The sequence below is a fragment of the Amblyomma maculatum genome, chromosome 6 (assembly GCF_055883805.1).
Source record: "Amblyomma maculatum isolate TAMU_Amacu chromosome 6, ASM5588380v1, whole genome shotgun sequence".
NCBI classification, from domain to species: Eukaryota; Metazoa; Arthropoda; class Arachnida; order Ixodida; family Ixodidae; genus Amblyomma; species Amblyomma maculatum.
The window spans coordinates 86,901,649-86,928,748 of NC_139349.1; the positions used below are offsets into that span (position 1 = coordinate 86,901,649).

The window sequence follows — 27,100 nt, forward strand, 5'->3', positions numbered from 1 at the left end:
GCAGCAAAACACACGGTATGAGCGGTTGCGGCGATAGCTTCAGGTTTCCGTACTCGCACGAGAAATTCCTAGGTTCGAATCAGCTCTGATCCGACGGTTTCTTTAGACCCTCCCCTCAGATGGTGCTTTACTCCCCCCCCCCCCCCCCCACCCCCCCGTCTTTAATCCTGAGCTCGGCAGAGAATTCCCACGAGAGCCTTGCTTGGGTTTGGCCTAGTTAGGTAATGCTTTTGTGCTAAGAAAAAAAGAACGCCGGTGCAGTCTACTGTGTAACCAGTTCCAGAGACCCCTGACGGGGTTGTTACATTTCATGTCTATAGCTCTTCCCCTTTCACTTTTCTCGACCACGCAATGACACAGGCGCCGGTAAGGAAGTGTATGCTAAGTCTCTCATCTAGGAATGTTTGTTTAGACGGTTCTAACAAGCGTTTAGGGAAAAAAAAAAACAAAACCAAGAAAACCTGGAAATCAGCGTCCGTGTCGATTTATTGTGGATCGCCGCCTGCTTCAACGGCCGCGCATTGTTTCGAAAACCATTTCATGCCATTCGGTAGCCGAGCACACTTTCGTATATCTAGAGGTGACACGTGAACTTGTACATTTCCTTGTTTAGCTTTGGCATTCATTGTCAGACGTTGTGTGCGAAAATAAATCCAAAAGAAGGAAATAATTAAACTAATTTCGCGTCTGCGTCGAAGTAACACTATTCGCGCCGGAGGAAAAAAAAATATCCCCCGAAATTTCCCAACGTGCATATGGACTACGAGCGGTGCGTCGATGGACTGTCATAACTTCGAGTTAATATCGGCCCCTACCCGTGGCGTTTTGCGTACTTGCCAAAATTTCGCACTTCAGAATTATTTTTGCGGTATCTTTCCTCCATACCCAAACTCCGTAGCCGAACATTGGGATGTCGTGCTCGAGGCAGTCGACTGTAGGAAATGATGACACGCCGAAACGAGTGGGACAAGAAAAGCTCGTACTTAAGGTGCGTATGTGCCAGAATTGTTTTTCTTTCTTTTGAGGTAAGGGGATACCCATGTCGCTAAATTTCCGGGCGGCTCCAGTTATTTAAACCGTAGCTACTGCTGTATATCTTCAGTACGAATCCAAAAGCTTGGTATTCTATTGAGGACGCCAAGAGATGCGCGGAAAGGGAAATGATAAGAATGACGAACTGACAGAAGGCAGCGGCGATTAGAGAAACTTGAGGTAATGATATCGCAGTGGAAATCGCGCTAAAGTGAAGCTTCAGTGGAGCGTGAAGTGCCAAGAACAGATAACTGACCATCTTGTTCGAGCCGATTTTAAGACAGGGAAACCGTACACTGCGTAGCATAAAGTCGGGTGTCAAAACGAGACTGGGAATTTATAGGGGCACCCTGACCAACCAACGCAGCCGGCACTGGGCTAGGATTACCTGGTACAACAAGCATCCGTACTGCGTTGGGCTTAAACACTGGCCGAAGACAGCGAATAAATTATCGCTACGTCTCTAAACGTTTCAGCTGTGGCAATATTTCGTTTTGCCGCCGAAACGAACTCGGCGTGTCCTGTCGCAACGTCTTCGTTGTATCCGATTCGCGACTCCTCTCCGCTCACCTGTTTGCACAATGCGCGGTTTGTCGGTGTCGTAGTCGCCTCACTCGGTCAGCTGTTGCTCCGACGAACAGCGGGGTAGCGTCGTGCTGTGAGGAGAGTGCGCGCCCACGGCGACAGAGCGGTGCGTCCCGGTCGCGGGACGGTGGCCAAGTGCGCGGCGGTGCTCGCGCTCGGGGCTTCGCTCGCGGGTGTGAGCGAACACCCTCGCGCGCCTCGCCCCACCGAGCAGCGGGGAGGGAATGGAAAGGGCGCGAAACGCTCACGCCCGCTCCCCAACTGAGCTCCTCAATGGGCAAGGAAAAGGGAAGCACATTGGGAGACGGGGAAATCTTCGCGTCATTTTTTTTTCCCGCGTGGGTGTAACTCTGTGGTATTGCGATGTTTGTCCAGCTTTGAGTTTATGATGAAAGCAGTTCGGAGTGCTTTTTTTTTTTTCTGGTAACTTCAAAGGCTGAGAAAAGTGAAAGGGAAGGGGAAAAGGGAGGCTTATTTGAGTTGTTTGATTTGTTTATTTCACAATTATAGGAGAGAGAGCAAAAAGTGAAATGCCTGACGATACCTTTTGCCCCTTCCAGAGTTTGGAAATAATCTATAGCCTAGTTTGCCTATAACGGTTGTTCACACGGGTAGCTTTGGGAGAAAATTGAGTTGACACCAAATAAATAAGCTCCGCCTTTAAGGGGCGTGACTTGGTAGCGTTAATGGCTTTCGTGGTAACTCATCTTTAATTACTTAATTTGTGCCTCTGTTATCTCACATATACTCATTATAATGCAGTTCCAATATGCGAAAGGCCGCCAACCGTGGATGTAAAGCTACGCTTCGTCCGTGCCCTTAAAATATGCTCGCAGGGCCTTTGAGCAGCGTTTCTCACTCGGGGATTCGATGGTCACGGAGGCTTGGATTTCTCTATCTCCTGCTATCTGACTGTTATCTCATCGCCTGCTATTTCCTACCAACTGACCAATGCCATGTGATGCCATGTGCGCACTTGTGACACCTGCCATCCAGCGCCTGTCAGAAACGTACACGTTAAAATTTTTCGTTCACAACTCTGGCACCGACAACGTCGACGTCCAATTTTCAGGAGATCACGCCCTTGAACGCTGTTGTGTCAATAGTTTCGCTTGTGATAGAATGTCTCAGAACGACATCAGCGATAAGGGACACTGTAGGGCTGCGAATATTTTCGACCTCCTTGGATGCTTAAACGCGACGCCTCGAGTTTCGCCCCTATCGAAACACGGCCGGCCACGGCTAGGATACAACCCGCGGCTTCAAGATCAGCAGTCGAGTGCACTAAACACTGAGCCACGCCGGTGGAGCGCAGAAAATTAGGAGAATGCTTCAGCTTTTTTTTGGGAGCTAGCGCGCGATGGCCTTGCTTGAGTGTCCGCAATATTTAATAGGAAAATGCATGTGCTCGAACGAGGAACACTGCGATGGCAGCCAGCAGACGGAAGCAATTAACGTTTTTCTATCATGTGCTTAAAGGCCAGGCTTAAGTGTCCTAGCTACATTTTAAGTGTCCACCCGCAATTATTACGCGATAGCGTATATAGCTCGTTCTGCCGAAAAGCAGCCACCGTCGTCTACGGCTGTGGTGGCTGCTTTTCGGCAGAACGAGCTATATGCGCTATCGCGTAATAATTGCGGGAAAATGCCACACAACGATGAACAGGATATAATGTGTTGTATGAATAAATAGAATAAATGAAAAATTTTGGGCCACACTTTAATCTTTTTAGGTACGGAAATGCGAAAAAAATTGAGTGCCGTGCAGTATTGGCTAGTTAGCGGTTTTCCCGATAAATTTAGCGAGTGGTTACACTGTTTAGCGGGGGAAAATGCTGTATTTGAGGAGACAGGATATTTAGCGGTTTTTACGTCTTGCTGGAATCTTTCTTAGCTATAATTGGGTAGCCTCGGAATCTTTGTTAAAATAGTATCCGTTGTTTCAATTTAGATTCATTTCTGCAATAGAACATGGCTCTGCGCGTGTGGCGTAACTGTGAAGGTTGCGGATATTAGAAAACGCCCTGTGCGTCTTGAATTTATTTAAGCGGAAGTTTTGATGCCATCCTCGCGCCTGTTGTTATCGGGCATGCGGTCGATTAGACTGGGGCCCGTTAAGTATACGCAGAAAGGCAGGAAAGAGTAGCTGCAGAATCACAAGTTTCGAGAGTGGATACTGGAAGTTCCAAATGCAAATAAGCACTCATTATGCAGTCGTCGGTGCTGCCCCCTTATAGGATTCATGAAGAACAAGAGAAAAAAATCGCTGCCATTCAATCGCAAATAAAGAATCCCAACTCTTCTCAGCTCAAACAGTGTTGAGGGCACAGCTACATTCTCGGACAAAGTGAACGAATACAGCGATATGCTTCTGACAAAATCCCTTCTTCAAGCTCGCCAAGTGGGCTCTCCGTACACATGCTGATGCTGCTCTAGTAGAATGGAGGGATTGGACGCGTGATAAGTCAACTAAACGGGTTTTAAACAGGGAAGCTCATGTGGACCGAGAGATGGTGAATCCCATTTTAATTAATCGAACCGCACTTCGAAAGCAGGTAAAATACTACTCAAACTGCTGTGCGCAAATTTAATCCAGAAAATGGGCATGATATGAAGGTGTCCGCTGTCAGTGAAATTCCGCTTAAGACCGGCGGCTGTAATTGAAACCGGACAATATTTGCGACTGCTGCCACCCCTTGCTGAACAAGGCCACTAGTATCGGAAGGGGAAAAACTAGGCCTGGAATAATAGAAATTTTAAAAACGGCATATATGCGCAAGCTTGGATCCGACATGTGTGTAAGTGAACCGTCTGTGGCTGTTTTAGATAAAGTTACCCTGTTTTTAATCAATCAGTGACGCATGTGTTTTTCGCGCATTTCTGTGGCGTTCCATGTTTTTCTCGCCCCAGTTTTGACGAGTGATAATGCTTTGGCTCGACATTTTTTTTATAATGCGTATATGCACTTTTACTGCTAGGGGTGTTTTTTCAATAAGCCCCAGTTTCTAGTTACCGCTGTCCTGTCCACTTCTTGTCCTATGTCCAGTCTGGAGTCGAGGTTCCTTTTTCCGGAACACAACAATGTCGTATCAACTGGCCCAAAACCTCCGCTTGTACAACCTGCGGTACGAGCGTACCGTTGGCCGCAGAATGCTCGGCAAACCAAGATGAAGCAGACGACTCCATTTGCAAGCGAAATTGCCTGCAGTGAGCAGTTTGCAGTCAGAAAAGAAAGGATTACTTTGCAAATTTGCGGAATATTTCTGAAAATGTAAGTACTCGTAGCTCGCAGTGTCAAAAAGAAAAAGCTGCTAGAAAAGGTATTTCAAAAATAATTATATGGTTTGAAGACAAATTAACAAAATAAAATGCTTAAAACGTAGTTTTTTTTTTTTTTTTTAATGCTAATATTGAATTTAGCGGTTGTTTGTGGTTCCCCTCTGCGAGTTTTCAATTTTTGACTCAACACTGGCACCGCCGTGCCTTGTTACGTTATGAGCACGTTCTTCGTTTCGTCGCTTTTCGGAGTTCTACAGATTTACTTGTTTTAGAGGATTAGCTCCGCTGCGTTCATTTGCGAAGTTTCGCTTTATTCCTGCATCGACCACGTGACCACCCGCTTATAACGTTTCATCACGCATATAACGAGTAAGTGTGCATACCACGTGTCTTCTGGTATAACGAACACGTGAAAGAAACATTTCCGCGGCTGAATTTCGACCCTGCGCCAAAACGAACATATCAGCTTACCTGGCCGAGGAGCGAAAGCACTGTGGCATCATTTCTAGAGAACCCTGGTCTAACACTCGATGTTAATGTTCGGCAACGTCGAATGGCTTCAACGTTTTTATCGTTTTTAGCCTTTCTAAGTTTCATTTTTGTTATTATTAGTTGTTAGTTTATTATGTATTTCATTTTTCATTTGCATCATTTCTTTAATTTTTGCTTTCTTATTTTTTTTTCGGTAACTTCATCATCATCAGCCTGACCATACGCACTCTTGGCAGAAGGCCTCTCTCATATTCCTCCAATTACCCCGGTCCTGTGCTAGCTTCATACACTTGACCCCTACGAACTTCTTAACCTCATCCGCCCACCTAACCTTCTGCCACCCCCTACTGGGCTTTCCTTCTCTTGGAATCCAGTTTGTTACCCTAAGCGACCATCGGTTTTCCTCTCTTTGCCCTACATGTCCTGCCCATGCCCATTTCTTGATTTCCACTAGAATGACATTAACTTGAGTTATTTCTCGGACCCACTCTGCACGCTTCCTATCTGTTAATGTTATCCCTACCATTGTTCGTCCCATAGCCCTCTGAGTTGTCCTCAACTTAAGTAGAACTCTCTTCGTTACCCTCCACGTTTCAGCCCCATAGTCGAGTACAGGTAACATGCAACTGTTGTATACTTTCCTCTTAAGTGATGCCGGTAAGCTGCTAGCTGTTAACTTACTGCCGCTTAACTTGTTCTTTCCCCAAGAGCCCTCAGGCATTGCTATTCTGGGGGCAGTAGCTTCAGCAGAATGACCGTCTGAGGAGTGCTCGTTGGTTCAACACTTTTTCGCCAAGGGCTAATAAACAGCTCTAGCAGACCTGTTTATTAGTCCTTTTTATTAGCTGTTATTAGCAGAGCTGCCAGTTAATCCGGCCTCAAACTACCAACAAGATCAAACTGTAAAATTTAAGCCCACAGAAAAGTGTTCACTATACTGCACATGCAGAAATTTTAGTCAGATTTTGGGAAATATATCTTGAACGCATTTTTTTTTCACGCTATTTACCATCACGGTAACCACAAATACATCTGCAGGTGTTCGCTTGCCAGGCTTGTAGTTTTTGTTCGTATCTTCAAAAACGCATTCCAGTGGTTATCTGCGGCAGTCCAATTGCCCGTTCGGGGCTCGGGAAAAGTTTCAGAGGCAAAAGTTTGCGTATCGCGATCTTAAATCGCTTGTGTAAATTTATTCATAAATGTATCCTCGCAATTTTCCACAGTTGCTTCACCATTATTTAAAAAAAAAACAAAAAAAAAACAGCAGATTAGTTTCCTGTGGAAAATTTAACTCGCTACGGGCGCAGGATAATTACTTTAAAAACGCATTTTTTTTTCATGCATGAGGAGCTGAGGTAATTTCCGTCAACATGGCCATATGCTAACCGAAGGCTACGGAATGCTTTATATCCGTCGGGTGCTTCCTCACTCCGATTCACTGTTAAAAGCAATAAGATTTTCGTTTCATTCATTCATTCAGAGTGCATTCATTCGAAGAGCATTCCGAAGAACCTGCGCACGATTGCCGTGCTCCGCCCTCGCCTTATGTGATGAGGGTGGCACTCTTGTAAGGGAATTGCCTCCTATATGGGAAGCACCCATTTCGCCATGCGGCTATACGACAAGGGTCTGCAATTGTGTGCGTAGCATTGTTGAATTTCCGCCCACCGCCGGTCCATTTGCCGAGGCGTCTTCGCTGGATGCGAGTGGAGGGCGAAGTCGGCACTACACCATTTGTCGTGCGGTCGCAATCGCGGCGTTCTTGCGCCGCTCGGCACGCTTCATGGATGCAGATTGGTGCGGGTCCTAATTGATATTCTGGACGGTCACATTGTGGGCACGCCGCGATGGCCGGCTTTGTCGAGATGCCCGGATCCTGCTGCACCGCAGCTGTTCGAGAAACCTGGCGGTTTCCGTCGCTTTTGTTTCAATTAGTTCGGTGACAATAGATCTCTTCCAGCCTACGTCACGAATGACGTATCAGAGGAGGGGCGAAGGGGGCAGCCGCCACGTGGCTTAGCCTGATGGGGAAAACATTCCGCCGCTGGTGGCGTGGTGCGGAGGATTTGGTCTCGTTTGGTGACAAGACAACTCTGTTTTTCTTAGTGCCGTCAAGCTCTAGCGTGGTGTGATGATGATCGAATGCATGTGTTTCTTTCGTTCTAGAAGCGGCCTAAATGTGCTTTTCAGTCGTGCAAAAAGCGAAGCGACAAACGTCATGCGCTGGCAGGCCTCGTTATTGTACTTCAGAGTAAGCGCATTTTCCTAGTATACTCGTGTGCTCACGCATTCCTGAGAGAACGGGCAAGCACTTACTAGTTTGCTTTATTGCCTTTCCTAACGAATCGTGTTGAATATAGACCGATCGCGCTCTCAAAGGCCCGGACGGCATGCGATCAATGGCAGCGCTTTTGGAGATTTTTTCCAGGCTTTGAATTTATTCCAGTTCAGCAGGTCATGGTGTGGGAGCTTGCTCTCTCATAAGACGGCTTCCAACGTCATGATTGCGGCGTGATCGCTCACGTACAGCCGCACCCCTAGACGGAGTCTTATTATAGCATGTTCAAAGGTGGTTGTGTCCCAATCATAAAGTGGTTTTACTGGAATTATTTAGGTGCACTCATGAATATTTGTACGCTTTGTATGAATATAATTGTGAAGAATAAGATTTACTTCCATAAAATATACAGTTTATAATGAAATTAAGCAAAAAAAAAAAAATTGCACGAGGCAACGTGACTAGTCCTCAACCCGTCTTGTGGCAGAGGAAGCAATACAAATATATGTTATCACAAAAGGCATAAAGTTATTCTAGAAGAGGAAAAAAAATAAATAATGCCATTTGCATCTTCTGAAACAAAGAGCAAAGTTGAAAGAAATAAAACATTCTTATACAGTTTCTAAATTACAAATTTGATGGAACAAATGCTATGTTTAGAAAGAAATAGTACAAGCATGTAGTACAAAACGCGCGTTGTTACTTTCCATACCGCAGGACCCGTTCGCGTGGTATTGCTAGAAGCGGGGAAAATTCGCGCTTGCTTGTAACACAATTTAAGTGACTGAATTACACGAATATAAAGTAGCAATAAAACGTTTTGTTTGTCGGGGCGAACATAACACAGACTAAAAATGTGTATACTTGGGAGGGAAATCATTTCACATAACCAAGCACGAAGCTCGCGCCTACGCCGCTGTTTTCGCTCACAACTGCCCATGCTTCGTGGAGCTCAACAGTGGCCTTTGTGAAGGACATTTTAAAACAAACAAACAAACAAGCAAACAAACAAACAAACAAAAACAAAACAAGAAAAGATGCCCGTCATAGGCCTGCATTGATCTCTTTTCTAGCTTTGTTAAGTCATATGCAGGTCATCAGCAACGAGTCACGCCAGTTCATGTGACAAAAATAATTGCACGCTTGGTGAGGCTCATCTTTTTCAAGGTGTGAATTGCTAATGTGTGTGTGTGTGTGTGTATATATATATATATACTAAGAAGTGCTGCATATTGTGAAGGATCTGAATATGGCTAAAACATAATCTGAAGCAAAAACTGTACAGCAATGGGCAGCTCCCCGACGCTCCTTACAGCAGGGAGGCCCGGGTGGAAAGGACGTTTTTGCCCACCAAGCCGGTTTTTCTTCGGCGCGCCACCCCTCGTCACGTGCCTCTTTGATGTCACATTGTTTGCAAACCGGGAGAACTCTATTGAGTCGCATGGATAAGATAGTGCAGGAGTAAATGATTTATGGTTTGTGGGGTTAAACGTCCCAAAGCGACTCAGGCTATGAGAGACGCCGTAGTGGAAGACTCCGGAAATTTAGACCACCTGGGGTTCTTCAACGTGCACTGACATCGCACAGCACACCGGCGCCTAAGATTTTCGCCTCCGTCGAAAACCAGCTGCCGAGGCCGGGATTTGATCCCGCAACCTTGGCCACAATAGTGGAGTGCCCTAACCACTGCGCCACCCCGGCGGGGTGTAGAAGTAAATGACACACAATAATGTAAGCTTTGGGGCAAGCGCACGGCGCTCAGTCATCAATCTGATAAAATATATCTTGCTGGTGTTGCATAAAGGCTGGGAAATAGCACAAAAGTGGTAAAAAGAGACGAACGTACTTACCAATCAAAATTACGGAGTACTCTGTACGAGAACATATATTATGGTGAAGCTGCCCCAAAGTAATAAAGAATAATACGCCTCTGCCCGTGCCACTGCATAACGGGCTTGTACGAGAACAGTGGAATAACTGTTAAGGTGAAAGCCTTCAATGGTTCATGAGCCTCCAGGGTGTCCGTCCGTGCGTGTGTCGACAGCGGGCACCCGCGGCACCTGTCAATCAGAAAAATAAAATCCTGTCTCCACCGGGAATCGAACCACCATATCCCTCGGATCCCCAGCCGAACACTGTAACCAACTTCGTCACCCCCGGGATCGTTAAACGCACACCACAATTCTCCTTGTCTACCGTGAGGATGATAGTAGCGACGACAATGACGCTGTATTTAGTTATAATGACAATGATGAAAGTAGCAATGATAATGAAGGTATATCTATAGGTGATAATGATAAGGAGAGCAAACGTGATGTACCGTGGGCAGCGGCAACGCTCCGGCTTTCGCATTTCTGCAGTGCAAATTCCTCAGTGCTCTTGGAATTTTGATTGATTTGGCAGATAATTTTCAGACGAAACAACATACTGGCGGTGACGACTTTAATGACAAATAACACCGAAAAAACAACAACAACAGACTGAGCCTGATCGTGCCCTCTTGAAATTTGAAATTAGAGTTCATCGTGCGTATCGATCTTCCTGGAACATAGGTTCCATTTGTACCTCTTAATGTGTAGCGTGGAAATGGGGTGAAGGGGGGGCTCACAGGGTTTCGAATTTGTCACAAACGTCCGATACCAGCCGCCCTGAATACAGCGGTAGTCTGATACAATAGAGGGTGCGCCGATTAACTCTGTCGTTCTTGTCGAGGTCGACGGGCTTGCTTGTGTGTGCGTATGCCTTTAATCCGCCCTTTTCACAATATGTGGCGCCCTTTTGGAGTGGTTGAAAATTAGTCTCCTGCTGGTTGAAAAACGTCCTTGGGAGACGTAGCCGCCAGCGAAATGGCGATCTGATTTCTTGACAGCTACCGCCATCTGTCGCATACGTCTGTCACGAATATTAACTGCACGTGGCCTCCGAGATCGCGGAGGCCAAGAACTACGCATGCGCAGCTGGGGTTGGTGGTTTGTTTTCAACCAGGAGAGAGGCGCGCATGCGCAGAGCGGCCTTTACTGCTCTTTTTGTCGCTCGGCACAGCCTGCGTATAGGTCTCACCCGTCAGTGCTGAACGAAGGATGTCGGGAGTAGAGAAACGCAGACCAACAGTCATGTTTGGGGAACTGGTTTTTGTAGGACACCCGCGAAAAGCAAAAATAGTTGGAGGCACACTTAAGCTTCTCCTTAAATGCATGACGTGATTGAGAAATCGATGAGGACGCGCAGTTTGCACTGCGAAAGTCAGAAGTGTAGAATATGCGGAGGCGCCATTTGCCTTGGCGATGTGGTGTCAGGTCTTAATGGAGTTCCTGTGGCCTCCTCATGTCGGGCCGCGGAATTTATTCCGATGCATTTCAGCCTGGTCCTTGAAACCTTCCTACAGCCTAGCGCCGCGCTACAACTGGAACAACGCAGGTGGTGGTGGTGGACTCTTTTATTGCGCCCAAAAACAGGGGACCAGTCAAAGGACCGGTAGCGTTGGCTTAGAGGAGGTCGGCGGGGATCCCTTGGGATGTCGCGACCTCCACCGCGCGCTGGATAAGCCAGCGTTGGTCTGCTGGCTCCCCACGTCTCTGGGGCGTTTGAGTTGTCTGTGTTGTAGTGTGTGCAAGTCCACGCATCCATTCATGCTCTTACCGACCATTTTCAAGAATGTTGGGCCAGCAACAACGCAGGCGTCTTGCCTGTTTGGGCGCGTCGCAAGCCCAGTAAGCCCGATCCATGGCTTTATCACAAACCTTTTGGCGTCCGAGGGACTGCCCGGTTGGGTGTGTGCTCTCCTGAATTGAGCATTCAAGTTCAGCCGCAACCTTAGCCTGTCGGGTTTTTTTTTTTTCGTACTTATCGTATAAAACTTACGATTCCTTCAGTTTAACATAGCGCTATTCTGGTGAGCGCGTGCATTAGGTTCGCGCCCCTTAACCAAATGAACACTGGGCTCGTCCAGTCTGCATTGTCATACATGTGTTCCATTCTGTGTGCATGTACAGTGCTAGTGCAGCCGAGTATAGGAAAAAAAGTTGTGAAAGTTTAAGCTCGGCTGGAACCTAGCGGTGCGAGCGAAAGCAGTATTAACCACGGTTATGCAGGGTTTGGTGGTTTGAACTGTAGGGGGACGCTTAAGCTTCGTCTTGAGCGTAGCCGCAGTAGCCCCTATTACACCGGCTTTTTCAATCCGGGACTTTTTTCATATTTTTCATCTTAAGGTTTATAGGAAAGGAAATGCACTGTATACCTTTAACTGGACACCACGGAATGGCGGACACCTACACTTAAACACGTCGAGGCCACACCTCCTTTTTAAGGTGGGCTCATGACACGCCAGCGTGTCTGTGCGTTCGCGAAAAGTGTCCTCAAGATTCCGCGGGATATCGCGAGACTGTGACGTCATGACCAGATGTTTCGTCACTATGATGTCACAGCCGGTCATGTCTAATAATAGGTACTTTTATCATGATGACGTCACGACCAGTAATGACGTCACTAGGTGAAGCTGATCCCGCCGGACGTCCGATCGATCCAGGCGGCCGTGCGGCGCCTTTCCTTCGGCGCTTCCTTGAACGACGCACCACACAACATACAGATTTCATGGGATACCACAGGATTCCACTTCTTAATCATCCTGATGATTGGTTGATTGATTGATTGATCTCGCTTGAAAAGTAAAAGTCCCGTTTCTACCAGGAATCGAACCTCCATACCTCGGATCCCCAGCCGAGCGCTTTAACCAACTGCGTCATGCCCGGTATCGTGAAACGTCCATCATAACTTTCTTTGTCTAGCGTGAGGTGAAAGTGGCGGAATTCTGCGAGTGCCAGATACTTCGCCTTTCATTTCCTGTAAATTAATTGTAAAATTTCGTTGAACTTTGATGCGTTCAACGGAACGCTGGTTGTGTTCGACAAGAGGCGCGTGATATACAGTGTGCAGCAGCAAGGCTCAGGCTTTCGCTTTGCTCTGCTGCAGAATCTGCAGTGCTCCCGGAATTTCGAAGCGAAAGCATCTCTACAGCTTTTCGGGCCGTCAGCATCACGGAGGTTTTCACCTTGAAGTGACCTTGACAGGCGTTGCGCCTTTCCTTTCTTATAAATCAGTTTACAATGGAAGCGAAAGCTTTACTACGCTAGGTATTGCAGGCCTTCATGTGACACTAAATTTGCCCTTCAAGTGACCTTGACCTAATTGACCTAATACGTCTGCGCATGAGAGGTGACCAAATTGCTCTGTAGCCTTCCACAACGGGACTTTCTTTCTCTCTGCTTCCACTCCTATCTTCAGTCTGGCAGATACTGCTGCTTTCCTTTCTTATAAACCAGTGTACTATATATAAGAAAAAAATATGAAAACATGATCCGGGGGTTAGGTGTAGGTGTCCACAATTCCGTGGCGTTCATTTAAAAGTGTGACTGTTTCCTTTCCCCAAAATCTAACTTAAATAAAAGTTATGAAAAACTGCGGATTTAACACCGGGTGTTAAGAGGCTATCACTGCAACACTCAGATCTTTCGTTCTGTTACTAGGTTCAAGCTATGCTTAAACCCCCACAATTTATTGAAGGTCAGGCGGCTGGACAGATTCACCTTGGCAGCTGATTGGCTTACATAAGGTGATGAAGTTTTCGCTTCAACACAGCCCAGCGTGGTGAACCCATCGTCGCCTGACCGATGCGTGCAAAGTATCCTCTCGCAACATGAAAACGTTTGTACACACGGGAGCTCATCTCAGTGACGGTTTGTGTCGATCGGCGTCGATGTTGATGACAGGAGAGGGGCTTCCCCTCGTGAGCAGTGACCGCGAGGCGTTTATTTCGGTTCAACTGCGCGAGATGCGAACGCTCGCGCCCTCTATCTTGAATTGGCGGTGGTTGTTTTGCGGACCGTCGTTCATTCGTTCCCGAGGGCGTGAGTGGTGTTTAGTTTGGGGCAAATGTATGCGCCGAGCGCTTTGTCCTGCCAGCCTGGAATTCATAAACTGGTCCTCGCGAAAGCTGGATCATGTGTCAGGCGGGCGTTCCCTAAACTTGCTTGTTGACATTCCGCCGACCGCTGGGATCACGCGATACTCAGCTCAATTGTTTGTTTAGAATTTGTGAATTCTATGGGCGCCTGCTTCAAAGGAGCGCTGAGTGGCCGTTTCAGCCCGAGGCTGCGCAAACAGCTAGCCTCGCTGACGGGGGCCGCGTGTGCGTTGTTAGTGAGCCACGTGTGACTTTGGGTGCCTTGTTTGCGCTTCCTTTGGAAGTAGAAGAATGAATGAGCGGAACCGGAAGCGCACGAAGAGGGCATCTCGGCTTTACTTTGTCAGTTGAGCAAGCGAAACTGCTCTTGTTGCAGCTCAACACTGGGACGAGCTTTGATGCCAAGCCCGCTTTCCTCCTTCAGCCCTGTCGAGACTCCAATTGAAAAATGCATTGCGGGGCTCGCGCTGAAATTTTTCATCCCCCCCCCCCCCCCCCCCGCGTCGTTCGCTTCGCTCCCGAGAATAGGAAGCGGAAATCTGTCGAAAAACCGGGCAGAACGCTTTAGCTTCGTCTTAGTGGACGAGGTAGCGACTTTTCATTTCACCGCTTTTTTTTTTTTAATTTGATTTCTAGGGTAAAGAAGACACAGTATACCTCTCTGTTCTCGTTGGACACCTACACTTATCTGAAGCGCATATGTCGTGGGTTCAGACCCTTATCACAAACTAACCTCCTATGGATGCTGAATGGCAAGTGAAAAGGTATGAAAAGCGTAGCTTTTTGGGCTTGTTGGTGCATGAACATAACGATATTGTAGCGCAGAACAGACGAGACACACGACAACAATACACAACACCATGGTGCAGACTGCAGGCACACTCTTCCCTCAGTCCTTAACTTGTCCCGCTACCATCCCTCCTTCCCCATTCCTGCCTGTACCCTATGCCCGGAACCTTGCACAGAGAACGGTTGCTTCATAAGAAATCTCGTGCGTATTTTCCTCGATAGCTTTTTTTTTTAATTCTGGATTACAGCGATGCCTTTTCGATCGAACGAGCCGTAAACATTTTGCGTAAAAACTAAAGGAAATAGGTCTTATCGCCTCGATAGTAAGGGCTTTCGCTGTAAATTAATCTTTGTTGTATCGGGATATAGATCGAGCGGTCGTGGCTGTATGACGTATTTTGGTATTTGCGGCCATAGCCGTTATACTGGCGAGTTCCAGCCGAGCGGCCGTAGGCGATGAAACTGCGGATCCACGTATGTAGCGTGACTGCATTCTGCACTCGGGAAGAACAGTTTGTATGTTTGTTTTCAGGAAAGGAAAAGAGGTGACAGAAGGATGAGAGGAGACGCTCAGTATAGTCGGTGGCCCCGGAATAATTTCGGTCACGTGGAGTTATCTGAAGTGTGCTAAGTAACAGGGACATAGAGGTCATTTACCTTGCCCCTTCGCCGAAGCACGACTGGCCACGACGACATCCGATTCCGCGTCGCCGTGCTCACCAGCCGAACGCCGTAGCGAGCTTGGACTGCACACGTACAGCGCTGGCAGTAAAAGTGATCGCAAACAGCCGCATAAGGCGATATTTTAGAGCACAGCTCTTTGGCGCCCGTTCCTGGGTTTCGCGTCGGCGTCGGCCTCGTAACCAGCTCCGCCGCCCATTTCATCTCCCTATTTCGAGCCGGCGCTTCTGCAACCGGAGCCTCGCAAGAAGAGGGGGGTGGGGATCGCCGACACTCAGCGGCGAACGATGGGGGCAGGAGCGCGCGCAGTAACCGGAGAAACGAGGAAAGAAAAGGGGGGTGGGGGTCGCCGGAGGCAGTGCCAGCAGCGACTGACGTCGTTGACGCCGCTAGCGAGTCAAGACAACGACGGTGTAGAAAACCGTAAGAGCACCGTCGCTGCAATGCAGAAAGAGGAGGAGGGGTTCCCCCCTCTTCCTGCGTGGCGGCGAGGGTGCTCTCAGGTTGCCGAAATGCCGCCTCGCTATCAGCGGATCACGGTGCGTGCATCCCGTTCTCACTCGCTTCACTCGCTAGCGGCGTCAGCGGCACAGTCAGTCGCTGCTATCTGTTCGTCGCGCAACGTTCCTACGGGCCCACGCGCTTCCTTCCGCAACCTCCCGATAACTCAATTGCTCTCTTCATTTCTCCTACTACAAAGCTTCTTTCATGACAGCCAAGAAGTGTTAGTGGAGTGTCTCTTGAAGGAACACGTGTGAAAAATGAAAAAAAAAAAAAAAAAAAGAAAACGAATTGTACATACGTCTCTTGTTCCAAATCTCTGCCTCAATCTGTCGAAAAGGTGAAACAGCTGATGAGCTGCGCTCAAATTTCGCATTAGGAAGTAACGTAATCATGGACATTTTTTTTAAAGCCCCGCTTGTCCAGGAAATCAATCGTCGATGTTGTCATTGCAGTTGTGAGCGGAAATTCATGAACAAGGCTCTGGCATGTCCGGGAATTCGTTGGCCATGGTTTTTTATATATAATGTTGTTTATTGCCTCAGGACATAAACGAATGTGTAAAATAGATAATAAATGTAAGTAGACAGGTTGCCCGATCTAATAAAGTCCAAGAGGGAATGTTGATATGACCCCTGCGTCCAAGCGATATAAGACGACGGGTTGTTTTTGGCCGATCGATTAAAGCCCAAGAGGAAATGATGATGTGTCGCCTGCGTCCAAGCAATATAAGACGACGGGTTGTTTGGAGAAAGCCCCACTATACTGCCAGGTGCCCAATTCTCGTCGGCTTCAGCGCCGGGCATGCGCACTGCAGTTAGTGGATATCTGTCTCGGTATTCTGGGAGTGGCAGACAGGACACCCTAGGCGTGGATATAAGTATCGAAAATAAGGTCACGTTCGAGCGACAATGGGAGGGAGGGCAATACCGATCCGGATCCTCCGAAGCGCAACCTCTTATGTGCGAGTGAGACCGCAGGGGAGGTTCACCACTCACGGTGGGACAAGAGCACGTGTGCGGCTTCGGATGTTTTCCGTTCTTGGGAGTAGGAGGGTAGAATCATCCACACTGAGGAACCGTGGCGTTGGTGAGGGTAGGTTCGCCAAGCGGGCTGCGGAACTTGCAACTTTGGCATGGTGGTTGGTTCGAAACCAACCGCCGAACACCCACCGGCAAAATTTGGTGGTCTCTTAGATATCTCTCGTGAGGAGAATGGCGAAATCCTACCCTTCTTCTCCTATGATTTGCCTCTCGTCGTTTGCCTCTTATTGGTGTTCGTTGCAGTGCTGCATATAATCGGTTTACAAGAAAGGAAAGGCGCAGTATCTATCACACTTTCTCTGGCAAGGTAGAAAGAGAGGAAGAAGATTGCTTACAAGGTACGAAAAAGCAAGAGGGGGGAAAGCCTCAGTTTGCAGGTCGAGTGTTTGGACGGTGCACCATCGCTCCTGTCGCATGGCGTTCCTTGGCGCGCGTTCAAGTGTGGCAGGAGCGCTAGACAAGAACTAATCTCGTGGCATTTCGCGGAATATGAAAGATTTTCTGCACGGATTTCGCGCACAACTCTCGCGCCCGGGATTTCGTTCCGTTAGTCTTTCGCCTCAGAAAATGGGTAAAACCCTGGCCTAGCGTACGCCGTTCTTCAGCGGTGTACGCTTGGGAGAAGCTCTGTAAGCCCCGGGGCGCCCTCTCGGGTCAAAACCCAGTTTCGAGCGACACGCGCCGCCTGCAAAAGTGGTTCGTCGTCCTAGCGCTGCTCGACGTCCTTGGCAGAAGCTGCCATCTCGGGTGCGTTCTTTCAGATGGGTAGGTAAGATGAGAATCCAGCCTTCTAAGGCCCTAGTATCATGAGTCAGGTACGCTTTCGCACGGGTCGGTTAAAGCGGGGCTAATTCAGCAGCGTCGAGTGGCTTTTGCCTTGTCGATGTGTGATAAACCGTATGTGCGAGATATTAGGGGACCAAATTAAGGAGCTACTAGTTAGGCGAACATGAAAACCCTTATACGCGAACACGGATCTTCAAGAAGGGGCAGCAAACTGGAGCGTCATACCCTTAAGCGCTCTGCGTCAATTCTCGGCGACTCGCCGCGTTACAGCTCGGCTCGGTGGAACGCCAAAACACTGCCGCGCTCGCCACGTCGCTCAAGTTCTGGGTTTGTCGTAAATTTCGCCGGAAGTAGCCCAACGGGGGCAAGCTTTTCCAATGTTGTTGCGGATGCAAAATAGCGTATTCCTCGCTCTGGAGACTGCTTGATCGACCAAAGAAATCAGGTGCATGGGACTGAGGAACAGTTAAAAGGTGCAAGAGAAGAAATTCAGTAGGGTAAGGGTACGGGCGTTCCTATAGCAGCGCAGCAAGCAAAAGACGCCCTATAGAGTAGTAGAACACATAAGCGCTCAACTTCTGACATGTTTGTTGGGTGGAGCTACTACGTATATACTAGCCTTGAAATAGTAACACAAAATTTGCTTGTAGGGTCATTTCGTCAAAAAGTGCAACTCGATCTGCATATGTCAGGGCGATCGAGAGCGACTAACGCAGGCAATAATTTAGCCTTAGCTATGTGTGTCGCCTCCGCGAGTTCCCGCACTAGCTGGTTCTAGCACTTGTTTATTGATGAATTAACAGCTGGCAAGTTAGGTGCCTCAGTCTTTCGATCCAGGAATCTTGATTGCTGTGCTCGCATTTGCGATGATGCAGCGCCAAATTTCCTGCGCCTATCTCGTAGGTCCTGTACTGGTGCTCTTTCAGGAGCTCATTCAGGCGTGTTCACGCCTGGTCAGAAAGGGGAATGGCGTATATATACCACGTCCTCCGCACACTGAACGAAGGGATTCTGGAGGTCGTGCGTGCGGTGTTTCTTCTTCTCGGTAGCTAGCATTTGTTTCTTGTTTTTCGTTCTCCAAAGTGCGTTCAGCAACAGAAGTAACTGGCTGCGGAGAGTAACTTGTATTGTGAAGACGAGCCCCGTGTACACTTTCATGCAAGGAATGAGCGCAATATTTCTGGGTCGTATTCCTCACCACAGTCTGGCGATCACTTTCTTTGTCATCTTGGAATGGGCCGACCGAAACGGCAGCAACTGCTTGCACCTCCGAAGTTCATATTACAGCACGTGCCTTTCTGAAAACATGAGCTGTAATAAAACGCCGGGAGGAACCTTCTAATGGCGACCTCATATGTCACTTGCAGTGGCCTTAGGCATTGCTTGAGGGTCTCAACGTTGCCTAAGATTACTGATTAGATCCAAGATTCAGTGTTCGTAACCAGATCCCATGCTCTTTTTTTCTTTGGTCGCCCAAGCAGTCTCCAGATCAAGGACTATGAAAAGAGGGGAAAGGGAGGGGGGGGGGGGGGGGCTTTTTTTCGAGGTGCTGGCTGTATGCCTGGAATCATCTGTTGTGCGATGGCAAGTGTACACTTGAAAAGAGCGGGATTTACATCGGGTCGTGCATCGCCCCGGTTCTCAGCGACTTTCCTGCAACCCGCAAGGACAGAAGCTTGCTACCACTTTTAGCAGTTTCCCCTCTTGACAGAGTATTTCGTTTTGTGAACGACTGCCTGGTCCTTTTCGACCACAGGTCGGGAACCGGAGCGTATATCTTCTCTTGGATGATGTTCAGACCTTCAAGCAATGTCTCAAGCCACTGCAAGTGATATGTGTATGTCTCCTTGGAAGGCTCCTTCCGGTTTCTACATCTACGGCTCATGTTTTCAGAAAGAATTCGCATTTGCTGGAAATAATGAACCTCTGAGATTCAAACAGTCGCTGCCGTTTCGTTATGCCCATTCTTAACGTGCTTAACTGCCGGTCTTTGATCCTGCTCCTGGAATGTCTCCATCTACTCTGACAAAGTTGCAATAAAGATCGAAATGGGTGGTAATCAGTTTGGCTGTACTTTGACAAGCGGCCGAGGCGTCGCAACAAGAGCACGATGTTGGTGTCTCGCGCGCGAGTTTGCTTTGCAGACTCACGGTTTTTCTGCCCCGTTGACAGAGGTGCCTTAGATAAACCTACGTCATAGCCCTGTTGCATGTGGCTGAATAACTTGTGCCCAGGTTAGCCGACATGCCTGTCCGGGATCGTTCGGACCGTTTGACGAAGTGCCACCCTGGACAAAAACTCGGCACAAAGAGCACGCAAGCTCATGCCAGTGAGACATTCTGGTGTGAAGCGTTCCGCTGATATTTAATATTTCACGCTTACCTGTGCTGAAATAACCTTCTGTGAATGTTTCCATGCAATGTGTCACTACATGAGAGGCGTTTGTACCAACGGGTGCTAACCATCGTCGCAATGCACATGTATTCATGTCAGCGAATATCACTTGAATACACTAATCGAATGTTCGCAGGCAACTGAACGACATTATTATTGGACTCGTCGCCGTTATCATCTGAACCGCGTCAACTGCTCGACAGAGCCCTTTCCCACTGACCCGTTGACCGTGTCCTGTTCCATGTGTAGCCACCTCGTCCTAGTTAAATTCCTTTTTTCACCCGTCCTCATGACACCCAGACCCGCTCCTAATGTGTTACATTTTCATATGAGATGTTGCATGCCCTGGGCGTGCCCATTTCCGTCTGTCGATGTCCGTTAAGCTGTGTTAATGAATTTTTTTTTCTTAACGCATGATGCGCTATCCGTATCCTTTTACACTAAGGAACATTACATGCCCTGCCCATGCCCATTTCCTTGACGTCACGATATATTAACATCACTTAGTTTCCTAATCCACGATTCTCCGCCTGTATCCTTTAAAATAAAGAACATTGCATGCCCGGCCCATATCCCTTTACTGCTGTTGATTTCCATCGGTGTACGTCTTCCTTCCTTTCTCTACGTTGCCACTTTTTCTTTTGCATAGCTCGTCGTACGTATTAGTACCGTGCCATTTCGCTAACCAGCGTTGCAATTTTCGGGCTCATAGCGGATTACTGGTCTTGTACAGCGCACGACCAGATGCTTATCCCGGGGAAAATGCGTAGAGCCGTCCTTTTTTTCTCACATGATAAGCTGCCACGCTCAGTTTGCTTTTAGTAAGAATTTCTTTTCGTTTGCCTAGCTTCGGCTTGGACCGCGCGCTTAGAGTCGGACATTCAGTTAGCTTGACGTCAAAAGCAGAACGGCACGCTCGCAAAGTCGGCGGCACCTCTATGTTTCACTAATCGCGCGTGGCCGAGGAAATTGGGCCGGCTTACGAACATCCATCAGCTTTCCGAGCTGCGGCAGCCGGTAGTTTCTCTTTTTTTATCCACTGCAGTTACGAAACGCTCCACGCTCGCACGGTATAGTTTTGACGCGGAGAACTTCCGGGGCCCAGAGGAGTTGGCTTTCCGGGTGTCAGGGGCTGCGGGTCGAGCGAGCGCCAGAAGTGCGGCATGGAGTTTCAAGGAGTCGGTCGAGTTGGGGAACTGGCACGGCGATTTTTCATCCCCCGGCGAGAATGCTGGTACGTTGGGAATTTCGTATGTGGCTTGGCATGGTTCTGATCGCAGGACGGGTTTTACCCACGTTTTCTAAATGTGCCTTTTTTATTTTAGTGCACTTGAGTGGTAAGAATGCTTACCGTGTTTCGTTTTGTTTTGGAGGCCTTCAGTCAAGTCGTTTTCTTTTTTTTTTTTTGGACTGCGATTTTTTCTTTGTTGAATGACTTTGAATTACTTTGCACTTCGGTCACCGCGTCGACCAGGGTGCACTAAAAGTTCCCTTACCGGATAAGGCGACGAACTGGGTCCTGGACAGTTGTCGCCAGTTCATCAAAGACATCATTACCTTCCGCGTGCCATCCATGTGCCATGAGTGGAAGTTGGGCTTGATCTGACCAGGCCCGCCTACGACACAGGGCATATGAAGGAGGACAGGTTTTGATGCATGCGTCATTGCGTCAACAAAACACGCCACAAGGTCCGGGCCCTGCCGCTTGGACACAGGCCACAGACTTGGCGGGCTTCGCGGAAGCGGGGAGAGTGAGACGGCGGCGAATTATCTCGGTATCACAGCAAAGCCCCCATGGGAAATAGAGCATGGAAACGGCGATACTAAAGTGCAAGGTGCGATCTTAGAGGGCATATTGCCGCGAAACCTTCAAAACAGTATTTGTTGTTTTTTAACAGCCGCCGGCATAAATGCTTATCACTCTGATTCTGGATCGTGTATCAGTTCCGTAATCTTTGTTTGTTAATGCTCGATGTCGCTAGTCACATCTTTATCAGTTTCGCTGTAGCGCAAGATGCACCGAGATCTGTCTCGAAGATTCCGGCCACTCGTGTGTCTTTCCACAATGTTCCAGCCCGTGCTGGTAGCTGTTTGCGACGTCATCCAGATTGTTCTGAGCAGCCTTTAAATTGAGCTTTAACGAGTGTGACGGGCATTCATTGTTCGACGATCGACCAGCACGTTTGTTGCTATCGCTGCCGCCGAGTTGCTTAGTTCTTTTGCGGGCGCAAGTCAGCCCAATAAAGAGTTAATTTCAGTACCATCAAGCCTGTGTCTTCTTTTGGTGTCAACGGCCTTGTCACCACTACGTGACAATATTGCGAAACGGGAATTTTTTGCCCTTGTTTCAATGCGACAACATTTCTTTTGTCATCAGTGGTGTGACTATGAACTGTGGACAGTTCTGACACTTAAGAAAAAAAAAATAATGTCCACGCCAGGAATCGAACCACCATATCTTTCCGTGTCCCAGCCGACCGCGCTAACCTGCTGTAAGCAGACTCCCTGCGAAGGTGTCCGTAATTATTCTTTCTATAGCCCGAGGACTCTGAAGCGCTTTGAGGGAAATGGAGACAATAGTAAAACAGGAAAGCAAATTTCAGGAAATAAAGGTTATAAAAAATAAGAGATAATGAAAAGCCCAAAGATAAAAAAAATAAAAAATGACGCGTCTAGGATCCCAACAACAGCGGAAGCAGCGCTCTCAAGTCTCGCATTTCTCCAGTGCAGGCTCTGCAGTGCCCTCAATTTCTTTTTTATTTTCCTTGTGAGAGAGGGTTTCGCTATACTGTTAAAGCTGTGCGTCGCAGAACGTGTCATACGGCGGGCCAGTCGTGTTGCTGAGGTCACTGTGCCGTTTGCATTTTGGAACTAATTATGATCCAAATATTGTCTACTTGTACGCCTTGGGGGAGAGTTATTAGTAATATTAAAGTTGAAGGACTAATTGCACTGAGTAACTTACTAATCGATTTGACGCTTGCTGCGATTTGATGGGATTGAAATGTGGGAATTTACGCTTTAAAACTGAGCTCGGGAGCCCATTTGGTTGTTCTGGTCTATGGCTTGAGGCTATCCTGTCATCTGCTATGCCGGGCTAGCCAGATTCGTATTTTGCTTTGTTCTGTGTTGATTATTTATAAAACATAAGTTAATCTAATTGTTCAAGATCTAGTGTCGCTGTCCATAATTTGTTGTGACTTATCACCGTGTCGGGTGGTGTGTACCCCCGGCGCAAGTTGCAGCCAGCCTTCATATCTTCAGGAACTCTCCAAAGAACCTATCAAGGCTAACAGGAAGAAAGAAAACTGACTCTAGGCGAAAGCCATCTGTTGTTGCTGCTTTGCTTGTGGGCATTCCTTTTCGTCGGGTAGCATGAGATGCAGCTACGTCAGCTATTTGTCATGTGGCTGTGCGTTTCGTCCCTGCAGTGACTTATGCCGCCAAGGGGGACAACATGTGCCACGTCACATGCCACGTGACTGAACCAGATGGTGTGACGCAGTCTGGTAGTCAGATGCCGAAACCTCCCACAAATTGCTCCCGTTCTCTCTCTCTCTGTCTGTGTGTGTGTGTGTGTGTGTGCGTGTGTGTGCGTGTGTATGTGTGTGTGTTGTCAAAGCGGATAACGAAACGCAGAGAAGAAAGAGAGAGCAAGTGTTCGTGGTATTTACTTCGCCTCCATTTCTTTGGCCATGGTTTCCACCTTGCACGCGCATGAAGCATTTTTTTTTTTTTTTTTTTTTTTTTCAGTTTATGTGTCCTGCACACATACGACATGCTGTGCGGTTTCGGACAGATGAGAGCCCCCCCCCGATATAGCGTTCAAACATTGCACGTTGGTTTGTGGCTAAGAAGCTCTAGCGATATCGCCGGCATCGAGTTCCGACCGCGGATTGAGGCCGCATCTAACTGAAAGGAAATGCGGAAAAAAAGCGCCAAGAACCAGGGCCGGCTTGCACGATAAAGTCCGAGCTAAGTCCAGACTTAAATGGTGTCTTTAGAAAGACTAAGCTTATTTAAGACGGCTCATGTTCCGAACGTCGAACGCTTCGGGTTCATGTTCACCAGAGTGGCTTCCCATAACGGCCTCAGCAACCACTTGGGGCATTTTTCCTCGTAACGCAATCTTAAGCCGCAAAAAGCAATGGCACGGATTTTACACAACGCAAAATTGACGGAATGTGTACATCTTACAGCAGGGACTGTGCCAGCGCATCCCTGTATTTCCCTAATTTATCTACTTAGACACCTGGCGTCCTTGTGTCTTAACCAAGACAGCACTAGTCGTAATCATACAAGCGACTTATTCAAGTCAGGACTGAAGCCCAGTCTTGACCCCAGTCTTAAGCGGCCATGCTAGTAGCGTATTCTTTAGACTCCAGTTAAGTCTGGACTTAGCTAAGACAGTCTTAAGCGGACCCAGGTCTAGCCGTGGGAAGGTGGTCACGTATTCGTCGACGTGCCGGGGCCTACGTGAAATAACCGGCGCGTCGGCAACTGAAGAGCACCCTATCTGCCACACAGAAACAGGGAGGGGGGGGGGGGGGGGGGACCCTCCCCTCCTCTTTCTGCATGGCGGCGACGGTGTTCTATGCAGTCACGTTATCTTGACTCTCTAGCGGCGTCAGCGGCATCCAGCGGTATCAGTCGGTCGCTGCTAGCGCTGGGGGGATGAAAGGGGGGCGGAGCTGGTTACGAGGCCGACGCCGATGCGAAGTCTCGGCTGAGAAAAAAATACCGACGATTACGTTACTTCCTAATGCTAAATTTGAGCGCAACAAATAAGCTGTTTCACCTTTTCGATAGATTGAGGCAAAGAAATCGAGCAACACATGTATGCGCTATCACAGAATTTTTTTTTTATTTTTCACACGTATTCCTTTAACAAAGACTCCCTTCTCGACGGCGGCGATGAGCTTCTGCTTCAGCCTCGCTTACACCTGGTTGCTCTCGACGGTGGCGATGAGCCTCCGCTTCGGCGGTGCGAACGGCAGGGTCTTCTCGACGGCGTGCAGCGTGAGTAAAACGTAACCGCATGCAGTCGAAATTAATCCGGAACCGCACGTTATGCATGCATGCAGTGTCTTTCGCAACCTACGGGAAGCTTAATAAGAACGTTGGACTCCTATCTTTGTACTTAAGTACTCCGTGGTGTTCCGCTAAGCGCCGTGGGTCCTTTCGGCATTGCATGCAGAGGCCGCAGATGCACATCGTTACTTTATACTCTCCCTCGAAAGAAGTGCAGAGAAGGTTTCTATTTTTGTTTGTTTTTTTCTCTGCCACCGGAATTTATCGCCTGGAAGTAAAGAGCCGAGTTGCAGTTGGGTGTCTGCAGCCGGTTCCTTCGGTGTACGCCTTTCCTTTTCGAACTGCCGCTTTGCGTTGCTCTCTCGCTTCAGCCGCTTCCTCTGGGGTCGCTGATTGAGGCACCTCGAGCGTGGGACGGCATCCAACGTCGTTTAAACACACAGTTCGCGCACCTGTACTCCCGAGTGAGATGGAGGGGGGGGGGGGGGGGGTATAGCTCGGCGGGCGTGGGCGTGTGTGTACGTGCGTGCGTGCGCATCGGTGCGCACGATCTTCGCGCCGCTTTCGTGTTTTCTCAACCGCCGTCTCCTCGGAGTGCAGCCGCAACCAGCAACTCTCTCGGCCACGTCAGTAATTCGGGCAAACTGAGTTTGTATTTTCCCGCGGCGAGCAGCTCCCGCCGCTCCATTTCCCCCTTCTTTCGGTCGCTTTTCGGTGCGCCTGGATCTGCAGATCGACACACCTGCAGCCTATTCTATCGTAGCTGTCTGCCGCTGTTTTACTTTTAGCTTCTCCAAACTAGTTCCTCGTACGAACTGAGAGCCCCGAGGCGAGAAGTTAGCCGTTTAAGGCAAAAACCAAGGAAATGAAGTAACAGAGTTCAGATGTGGCCGTCGCGGGCGACTGACGTGCTTTTACTTATTTCTCAAATGCACGTGGAAAGCCCGTATGGCCAGCTCTCACTTTCTTACAGGCTTAAAAAACACGAATACGCACTTACACTTGGCATTTCGTACGTACTGAAATAAAGCGGTACTTGCATTTCAAACAGAAGTATACTGTCCTTGGTTTTCTTTTCAACTGTTGCTATGCCCTCAGGATGGCCTGGAGGCCTGAAGGCTGAAAAGGCAGCGCGAGAAAAAAGAAAGAAAGAAATTTTTTTTTTCTCGGTTCTTGAAATATGAAAAGACATTGTTTCAGCGTGTCGAATGTTTAGAATCAGCCCGAGGCTAGATTCCTGCAGCAGGATTTAACTGTCGAAGATTTCTGTTGCAGCTGTCGCGTCGTGTTTTTTTTTTTTTCTTTCCTCTTGTTGGTCAAAAGTAACCGCGAACCGGCGCAGTATATTTTCACTTGTTGCGACAGCGAGGCTTGAAATCGTTACAGCAGTGCCGCGCTAGTCATTGTTAAAAAGAGCTACGTTCTTATCCCGCTACTTCAGCGCACTGACTGGTTGTTACAATGGTCATACATCAAAGCGTGCATGCAGAAACGACATTCTTTCCCTTCCGTGGTTTTTGCATAGAAATGATTCTGTCCTGTCGATTCGCAATCAGTGCAGTAGCATTAAGACTCGCACTCAGCATGCAGATATCATCATCAACGTCATCATCTGCCTAACTACACTCACTACAGGCGAAAACCTCTTCTGTATACCTCCAATTAAACCGCTCTTGCACTAGCTACGTCCGCCTGTCTCCCGCAAACTTCCTGATCGCATCCACCCACCTAACTTTCTCCAGGCCCGTGTTACGCTTGCGTTTCCTTGGTGTCCAATTCGTTACCCTTAGCGACCTTCGGTTACCTTTCCATCGCGTTGCATGACCTGGCCATGCCCATTCTTTCTTCTTGATTTCGACTAAAATGTCGCTAACTCGAGTTTGCAAACTCGAGTAGTATCCGATACTGGTAAGTCGTGATCTGCCAGTGCTTGCTAAATGCATAACCTCCCAGTTTGATTCTGTTAGCTATTTCCCTTTCGTGGTCCGGATCTGCGGCTACTACCTGCCCTAACTCTTACGAATTGCCGTGCCTCGCTACCAATTGTAAACTGCTGGTGCTTTCCTAGGCTGTGAAACATTACTTTAGTTTTCATCGTATTCGTTTTTAGGCCTACAATTCTGCTTTGCCTGTCTAAATCATTGACCTTTCTTTGAAGTTGGTCCTCTGAGTTACCTAGCAAGGTGATATCATCAGCGAATAGCAGATTACTGAGCTCTTCTCCATCAGTCCTTATGCATATAACTCATT

At 48.2% G+C, this 27,100-nt stretch overlaps 2 protein-coding genes across 6 annotated transcripts in view; one reads left to right on the forward strand and one right to left on the reverse strand.

Annotated features, from left to right (window-relative positions):
- Positions 1-9,682, reverse strand: part of LOC146186210 (uncharacterized) — a 52,527-nt gene extending 42,845 nt beyond the window's left edge. Inside the window, exon 1 of one of the 2 annotated variants that reach the window (XM_084607100.1) lies at positions 9,517-9,682. The gene's annotated coding sequence lies outside the window, so the exon portion shown is untranslated. Of the gene's footprint in view, positions 1-1,602; positions 1,739-9,516 lie in introns of those variants that run through there. The other variant, XM_084607099.1, reaches the window with a different exon arrangement.
- LOC146186209 (uncharacterized) overlaps positions 1-27,100 on the forward strand; it is a 157,636-nt gene that overhangs the window by 68,169 nt on the left and 62,367 nt on the right. Inside the window, exon 5 of one of the 4 annotated variants that reach the window (XM_084607098.1) lies at positions 19,182-19,426. The exons of the other annotated variants lie outside the window; for them this stretch is intronic. Coding sequence (XP_084463224.1) covers positions 19,182-19,216 — 35 coding nt within the window. The 3' untranslated portion in view covers positions 19,217-19,426. Of the gene's footprint in view, positions 1-19,181; positions 19,427-27,100 lie in introns of those variants that run through there. 4 annotated transcript variants of the gene reach the window in all.